The sequence below is a fragment of the Myotis davidii genome, unplaced genomic scaffold, assembly GCF_000327345.1.
Source record: "Myotis davidii unplaced genomic scaffold, ASM32734v1 scaffold6, whole genome shotgun sequence".
Lineage (NCBI taxonomy): Eukaryota > Metazoa > Chordata > Mammalia > Chiroptera > Vespertilionidae > Myotis > Myotis davidii.
Genome location: NW_006383011.1, coordinates 10,801,177 through 10,810,329, shown reverse-complemented (window position 1 = coordinate 10,810,329; position 9,153 = coordinate 10,801,177). Strand labels below are relative to the sequence as shown.

Here is a 9,153-nt window from a genome sequence, read left to right as displayed (position 1 = left end):
GACTGGGTTGGCTTAGAGGATAGAGCGTCGGCCTGCAGACTCAAGGGTCCCAGGTTCGTTGCCAGTCAAGGGCATGTACCTTGGTTGCAGGCACATCCCCAGTGGGGGGTATACAGGAGGCAGCTGATCGATGTTTCTCTCTCATCGATGTTTCTAACTCTCCCTTCCTCTCTGTAAAAAAAACAATAAAATATATTTTTTAAAAAAAACTTGAGTTAACATCTACAAAGGTAAAACTTTGACCCTGACCAATAGCTTCAGTGAGAAATGCACTTACAAGTGGAATTTTCATTTTATTTTATCAAAGCAGTACAGCAGTTGTTCTCTGCATTTGTCTACTTGTCAGTAATTTTTAATTTTCAACCATATTATTGCTATTCCAGGTTTTTTAAATTATATATATATATATTACTATGAGCCTGGAAGAAGAATAAGTTAGGGTGGCTAACCTTGTTAGCTTTGACCGAGAAATTAGTCATTGTTATAATTAATCTTTATCTTTTTTTTTCCGATTCCTATTTTTTTTTATTGCTTAAAGTATTACAAAGGGTATTACATATGTGTCCATTTTTTCGCCCCGCCCTTGACAGTCCCCTAGCTTTTTTTTTCTTTTCAATCTAACTTTCCCTTTGGGGCATCCCTGTTGCCTTTCCTCTCCTCACTAGCTGCTGGCTGCCAACGTTCAAAATCATACTAATTTATTCTATACCTCAGGTAACCTTTGCACTTAGAACCCTAAACTAAGTACCAGATCTGCCTTTCCACATTCAAAAATTCATGAAGGTGATCTGCCAAGTTAACAGCTCACTCTTCTGGTCTCCACCCTTTACACACCACTGGGACAACCCCTGCTGTCCTTTCACTGGGGTTCCTCCAATACCAGCTTCTGTAAATAAAGAAGAAATTAGTGTTTTGTTTTGAAACTTTTTAAATTTTATTTTTTATTCCCATTGTTTTGTTTATTCTTTTTTTTTTAGATTCCACATATCAATGAATTCACGTGGTATTTCTCTGTCTGACTTATTTTACTTAGCATAATACCCTCTCCATATTGTCACAAATGACAAGATTTCATTCTTTTTTATCGGTGAAAAATTATACAGCTATAATTCATCTTTAAATTAAGAGAGTGAATGGTTAGATAGTACATCATCAATAGTTAGTAAAATAGGGTAAATACAGCAAGTTTCTCAGCCAAAAGAAGGTACCATATCATCTACGTTTAAAATAAAATAAAATTTAAGATTACACAAGTTGGCTTTTTATTCTTCCCTTTATTTATAATTTCATAAATTGGTATATTTTCCCATATTTGAGCTAAGCTGCTTAAATTCAGAAGTTTAGCCCCAGTAATTTTATTTGTCATGTGTACTTTGTTTGGTAAGTTCAACTACTAGATGTTGAAAACACACTAATAAATATTGACCTGGCTGTTTTAAAAGGCTCTTTTTATTTCCAAAAAGAAATAATAACTAGTAATTAGAAAATGTTATATTTGACTTCCTGAGATGCTTTAATCCAATTTTAAATTCCAAGATGGATCATACCAGGAAAGATCAACTCACCTTGCACATTTAAATCACTCCAAATTTATGAGGCATCTATAAACTAGGACTTTTTTTTATTCACTTTAAGCCTGAGAAGTTCGATTTCACTATTCTTTCCATTTTTTCTTGCTGCTTTGTAGATGTTTTATTTTTACTAACATTTTTTTATACAGAAAAAAGATAAAGTATATGTTCTATCTACAATCCAGACAATAACCCCATGGCTTTTTTAATTAAAGGCATATATGTATGCCAGAAATTTAGAATGAAAAGTAAAATTCTCTTCCATCATTGTTCCATTCCCCAAAAGTAACTGCTGTTACCTCTTTCTTAGTTAACCCTCCACAAGAAAAAAAAATGCATATACATAAATGTTGATATAACCTTTTTATTTATACAGAAAAGATGTACTAAGTAGTATCATGGAGATCTTATCAGCAACAACTGATCTTTTCAGCAGGTACAGAGGATTAAGTCTGTACCCACATGCATTTAGCCAGACCTATAGTGACGGACCTTTAAGTTACTTTCAGTTTTGCTGTGATAGCATATTAGTGAGCATTTTTAAATAGTTCTATTGGTGAACTTTTTTAAGTATATTCATAGGGCATATTTCTAGCAGTGTACTTGCTAGGGCAAAGTATATGCATTCTGAACAATTGCCTTCCTAAGGGTTGGACCAGTTTACATTCCCATTAACAGTGGCTGTTTTCCCATTCACTTGCCTACACTAGGTTTTTATCAACCTTATTTTGGTCAAGATCATATAACCTGGAACATTCTAAGGGACTCTGCTGGGAGCTTTGGAAAATACAAAAATAATAGTAGTTAACAAATGTAGTGCTCTCTATATACTGTATCCCAAGCCCTGTTCTAAGTACTTTACACATAATTATCTCATTTAATGCTCATAATAACCCTTAAGAGGTGAGTATTGTTATTCCAAGATGAGGAAACAAAAACAAAGATTTAGTAACCTGGCTAAAATCACATAGGAAATAAGTGGTAAAACTAGAATTCAACCCCAGGCAGAATGCTCCATCTCGAACCTCTTAATCCATGTCTGTCTAGGAACTTATAGGTTGCTAAAATAATGTCTAATGGCCCTCTCTGCCACTAGGCAATAAACTCCAGGCCTGTTTCACTTGCCACTGTAAGGGTTTTCTACTAATCAGGTGTATATTAGTGCCCAGCACAGTGCCTGGTATAAAATAGGAAGAAGGAAAGGAATACAGGAAGGAAGGGGTTCAGGGAAGGAAAAGAGAGAAGGGAGAATGAAGTCCACATATAAGACAACATGTAGTTAGTGTTTAAAAAAATAATAACCCGGCCAGTGTGGCTCAGTAATTGAGCATCAACCCATGAACCAAGCAGTCACAGCTGATTCCCCGTCAGGGCACATGCCTGGGTTGCAGGCTCCATCCCCAGTAAGAGGCGTGCAGGAAGCAGCTAGTCAGTGATTCTTCATTAATGTTTCTATCTCTCCCTCTTCCTTCCTCTCTGAAATCAATAAAAATATATTTTAAAAAACAATAATAAAAGCAGAATGGGAAAGGGGGTTTCTGAACAGTCTTGATGCAAAAATGAGCTTGGTATCAAATGCATAGTGTGAAGAGTAGTGTCATTTGAAGGTTTGCATTTGAAGGAGTAATAAATGGAGACAGGCTGAGTGTAGCTGCAGTGTGGTTCTGGGTAAGAGATAGTGGCCAAAGATTTAATTAAGAATCACAGTAGTCTGTGGTCATATCATCTAGGTATGAGAGATTAAACTCTTGGTTGCGGGGAGATGTTGGCAGTGGAAATGTAAAGGAAGAGTCTGAGCTGAGAACATCTCCCAGAAAAAAAATTGACAGGATGTTAGATGTAGGAGAAGAAGGAAATTGAAGAGTCAAAAATAGTTATGTCTGAAGCTAGTCTAATTAGAAAGCAGTTTCCTTTTCCAGGGAAACAAGGAATAAAAAAGATAACCAGCTCAAATTTCTAATGGTCAAGTTTGGCTAAAACATTATTACCTCTAAATATAGGTATCCAGTGTGCATATGAGCATAGGGACTATAGCTTATAGACCATCAGCATAAATGTCTATTTGATGATATCAAGCTATCATACATATTTCTTCATATATTAGGACAAGGATAGTGGGAAAACTTCTGTGGTTGTCGGGACATGGAACCAAGAAGAGCATATTGAATGGGCTAAGAAGAACACTGCTAGAGCCTATCACCTTCTAGACGATGGTACCCAGACAGTCAGGTAAAGATTAACTTTTTTTGTCTTTGGATCGATTAGTAGAATATGTAAAACTCAGAATGTTGAAAAACATAACATTTAAACCCTCAAGTAAAATCTCTGATCAGTTTTTTCAGGCACATCTCTTAGGGTAGTTTTTTTGTGTGTAACGGGGAAACAACTTAGTGTAATAGTTAAGGCAAGTCTCTGAGGTCCACTGCCCTGGATTCAAATTTTTAACTGCCTTGGGCAAATTTCATAATTTTCTTAAGTCTCACTTTTCTTATCAATTAGTATTTGCCTTAAGGATTATTGTGACATTTAAATAAGATAATTCAGGCAATAGCATGCAATAAATTTGGGCTGCTGCCTTTAACGATGCGGGATGCTATGTTAATAAGAGTGGTAGTGGTGGTGTAACAATGGCTCAGACCAAGTGTTAGGTCTGAAGTTGTTACAAAGTATTTGCATCTTTCATGTGTAATGTTTACCTCTTTAAGTTACTAAGGCCTATTTAAATATACTCTAGCATTTCCCTTTGTTATTTAACTTTTGTGACGTAATGGTTGAAAATAGTTAAACAGTGGCTTTTTAAAAATCTACCTCATCTCTTTGGGGCTAATTGGAATATCTTTGTTATAGCTGAAGTAAATTAACCTCTTGTTTCCCAATAATAACTAAGCTTTAGCTTTTCTAGTAGTCTATTGCCCAGTGAATTTTAAATTATTCATTTTTTTCCCCTTCTTGGGTGTTAACTTTGTTCTTCCTACCACAGACAGTACAGAGAGACTGTTTTCAGAATGTCCTGACTTCTTGGGCTAACCAAAACCAAAGTTAGCAAAATTAAGAGATAGGCATTTAAGTATTAAAAAAATTAAACTATACTAAACAGAAGGAATTTTCTTATGTTTGTGTATGTTTCATGTGAAAATAGCTCATGGCAACAAATAATGTCTAATGGCCCTCTGAGTGAAGCACAGGAGTGTGAAGCTAGCAGAATTAAAGCTTTCTTTGATCCTGCTTGTTTGGAGTTTATAGCTTAATCTAGGCTTTATCTGTTCACACCTGCCCTACAGCATCTTAATGGGTGGAGCAGGATGGAGGATGGGAAGAAGGGAAAACTGTTCCCCTAAGCAAACAATTTACAGGACTGGAGAAACGGTTAATTTTAAAAGAACAATGTTTGTAAAAGCAATTAAACCTTAATCATTTGTAGACAGATAAATAATGTGCAAGTTGCAGATCATTCTTTTTTTAAAAAAATATATTTTATTGATTTTTTACAGAGAGGGAGGGAGATAGAGAGTTAGAAACATCGATCAGCTGCCTTCCGCACATCTCCTACTGGGGATGTGCCCGCAACCGAGGTACATGCCCTTGACCGGAATCGAACCTGGGACCCTTCAGTCCGCAGGCCGATGCTCTATCCACTGAGCCAAACCGGGTTTGGCGGATCATTCTTACTAAACAAATACAAAGTATCTCAAGTTTATATTCTCTTTATAGAATCTGAAAGACTCTGTGACATAGCCCTAAAAATAGGGATTTTTTAAGAATATTTTATTAGTCAGATTTTTTTTCACTAATGCACAACTGACCCTCTGTCCTCTCCTCCTATCCATCACAATTACTCTAAATTAATGAAATTTTAATTTAATAAAGCATGTGTGTGTTTCTGATTCAGGATGGTGTCACATTTTTACGGGAATGGAGATATTTGTGATATTACTGACAAACCAAGACAGGTGACTGTAAAACTAAAGTAAGTTGGCCCAACAAATTTTGCTTCATGCCTTTCTCTTTAATCTACTACCTATGGGCAAAAGTTTTCATAAATGTAAAATGTAATTATGAATAATTGTGCTTATTCATAATCATAAGTATTTTATAACAATTATTAAATCATAAATAATAATAAAGTATTATTCAATTCCTTATTGAATTATACAGGTCCACTTATGTGGAATTTTTATAGCTTAAGATGAAAACAATTAAAATTAATTTTGTATGGTTTGGGCAGTACCTTAAAGTGCTCTATATTTTAGGTGTAAAGACTCAGATTCTCCTCATGCTGTTACTGTATATATGCTAGAGCCTCACTCCTGTCAGTATATCCTTGGGGTAAGTAAAAATAATAATACTCAGAAACTCAGTTTGGGGCCACATTTTACTTTTTAGCATTAAGTCTAAAAAGACCTTCAGTAGTCTCTAACATTTAATACTATTTCTATAAAAACAGTTATGTTTTTATTGGGGAATAGTATACATAAAATTAAATGCAAAGATCTTAAGGGTTGAGTTTGATGAATTTTGACAATTTATATACACAAGTGGGGTCCCTCGGCCTGGCCTGCGGGTTCGGGCCAAAACCCACTCTCTGACATCCCCCAAGGGGTCCCGGATTGAGAGAGGGTGCAGGCCAGGCTGAGGGACCCCACCAGTGCATGATCAGGGCCAAGGAGGGACATGGAAAGTTGGCCAATGAGGGAGGGGCCACGGGAGGGCTCCAGGGCATCTCCAGCCCATCTCGCTCAGTTCCTATCGACTGGACACCAGCAGCAAGCTAGCCTACTGGTCGGAGCATCTGCCCCCTGGTGGTCAGTGTGTGTCATAGCAAGTGGTTGAGCGGCCTTAGCATATCATTAGTATATTACGCTTTGGTTGGTTGAACAGCCGACAGATCGATCAGATACTTAGCATATTAGGCTTTTATTATATAGGCTGTGACTCTTACTCAAAACAAAGTGTCTATCACTGCAGAAAATTTTCTTATACCCCTTCCCTGTCAATACTCCTGAATCCCCAAAGATACCTCTTTGTAATTTTGGACACTATATATCAGTTTTGCCTCTATTTTTTATTTCATATGAATGTAATTATATAGCATACAAACTTTCTTATGCCTGGCCTCTAACTCAGCATCTTTCAGACTCAGCCATGTTGCATGTATCAGCACTTCATTGTCTTTTTATTACTAAATAATATTCTTTTGTATAAGTATACCACATATGTTTATCCATCCATTCTTCTATAGATAGATATTCTTACTTTTTATTATATGAATAAGGCTCACATGAACATCTTTTTACATCTTTTTGTGGTCATCTGATAACTTTCCTCTGCTGTTTCCCATCCAGCTCTTTGAACGAATTTACTTCTGACATATTTTTATATTTCTATCATTTTCCTTTAACTCTTATGGCTTGCTTTTCTCTGCTAAAATTCCCCATCTATTCAAACATGTTGTTTACCTTTCCCACTATTTTCTCCATCATAATTATCATAATTATCTTAACATCTGATGATTTCAACACCTGGCAAGAGAGAGAGAGAGAGAGAGAGAGAAACATACATCGATGTGAGGGAGAAACATCGATTGGATGCCTTCTGCATGTGCACTGACTGGGGTTCAAACCTGCAACCTGGGTATGTGCCCTGACTGGGAATCCAACCTGGCACCTTTTGGTGTATGGAAGAACGCTCCAGCCAACTGAGCCACACTGGCCAGGGCTCTCTGTCATCTCTTTTACTTAGAGATAAAAATATCTCCTCTACCTTTTTGGTATTTTATGTGGATGACTAAAAATTGTTTTTCAAAAAGCTTTATTTGTAGAAATAACTGGATGGTTTATCCAAAACAAGGGCTTGTATACATTTAACAAATTTATATACGTGTATTCATTCAGAATAATACTGAATAAAGCAAGTATTCATCTTAACAACTTTTTACTGATTTTATTGTTGTTGTTCTTTAGGTTGAATCTCCAGTGATCTGTAAAATCTTAGATACTGCAGATGAAAACGGACTTCTTTCTCTCCCCAACTAAAGGGTAATAAAGTTCAGGGGAAGAAAAGAACACTGAAAGTCTTAATGGTTTCTGACCATGTGTCTCATTATAGAGTTCTCAGCCACTGAACCTCATCTAAAGGATCATATAAAAGGACTCTCAACCACTTTGTGAATATACAGTGGGACCTTGACTTATGAGTGCCCCGACTAACGAGTTTTTCAAGATACGAGCTGTCTCTCAGCCCATTTTTTGCTTTGAGTTGTGAGCTAAAATTCGGGTTACGAGCTAGCTTCAGATACCCCACCGCTAGTTGGCACAGCGAACGTCACAGTGAACGCCACAACATCAGCCCAGCATCACGTGTCTCACTCGTTCACTTTATGATTTGACATACGAGTAATTTGAGTTACGAGCTCCGTCACGGAATGAATTAAACTCGTAAGTCAAGGCCCCACTGTATATGTGTATATAAGAGGTATTGATAAACTTCTAAGGCAGGCATTTGTCTCACACTTTTCATTATTGTTCTGCCTTATGAACTGGTTGTGTTTTTCTTTGCTTGGATAATGTGATTCCAAAGTAAATCTCATCCAAGCAGTTTAGACTCCAGCCTAATGAAATGCCATAATTGTACCTATTGAAAGTTTTTAAATAATAGATTTATTATGTAAATTATAGTATATATAACTAATGAAGTAAAGATAATGAAGAAAGAAATTGTTAGGTTGTTTAAATGGGAGACTATGTAAACTGTGTCCTAGTGACTGAAATCCTTTCAACAAATTTTTATTTTGCAACTGCTCTCTACCCAGTATTGAACTAAAAACTGGGCACATAGTAGAGCCTCACATGTAAGTTTTTGCCTCTGTTAATCCCAAGAAACTTATTTATAATAGGTTGCCCCTCTCAGCATTTATCTATTTCTTTCTCCTTGATATGAGTGTGTTTCCCTCCAAGTATGTTCCTGGTGTACACAGTCAGTGATTGTTCTCTCATGACGTAGAATGACTCACTCTAACAAAACATACTCTGCTGGCTGTCCTTTGTACTTGCCTACCGTGTACCCCAGATCTTGTTCTGGACAGTTTTACAGCACAGTATTTAAAGTGAATAAAATGTCCACCGCAATGTTGTCATATAGTCAATGGCAGATCATTTATTTTCTCCACTACCCTATGACACACAAATTTGTCCTGTCGTATTTTAGACATACATATCTAAATAAGGACATAAAAGTGGCCATAAAATACTTTATTTTTCCTCCTTTTCAGTAGTTCTGGTCAAAGATATTTTTGCTTGAGAAAAGGTTAATACATTTGGCTACTGGAAGGCTGTTTGGAGATTTTAGTAGGAAATCGCACACACAAAAAGAGCATGCACTTTAAATACAAACCTAGGCCCAGATATGCCTTAACTTACTAGCCGTGTGATCCTGGGCAGGTCAGTTCACCTCTTTGGGCATCACTTCCTCTTTTGTAGGGAGACTGCTTACTTCATAGGGTGCTTATGTCAGTAGTTAATTTTACTTTGTCAGAAGCCAAGCCCCAGGACTTGACACCAGGTTCCCAGTAAGTGTTAGCTTCTCT

The 9,153-nt window shown here is 36.6% G+C and overlaps 1 protein-coding gene across 1 annotated transcript in view; it reads left to right on the top strand.

Moving 5' to 3' along the window:
• The window catches only part of ERLEC1 (endoplasmic reticulum lectin 1), a 23,177-nt gene extending 15,542 nt beyond the window's left edge, over window positions 1-7,635 (top strand). Inside the window, 4 exon segments of the mRNA XM_015557858.1 lie at window positions 3,676-3,800; window positions 5,461-5,538; window positions 5,822-5,897; window positions 7,532-7,635. Of these exon segments, the coding sequence (XP_015413344.1) occupies window positions 3,676-3,800; window positions 5,461-5,538; window positions 5,822-5,897; window positions 7,532-7,603 (351 nt within the window). The 3' untranslated portion in view covers window positions 7,604-7,635.
• The last annotated feature ends 1,518 nt before the right edge of the window (window positions 7,636-9,153 follow it).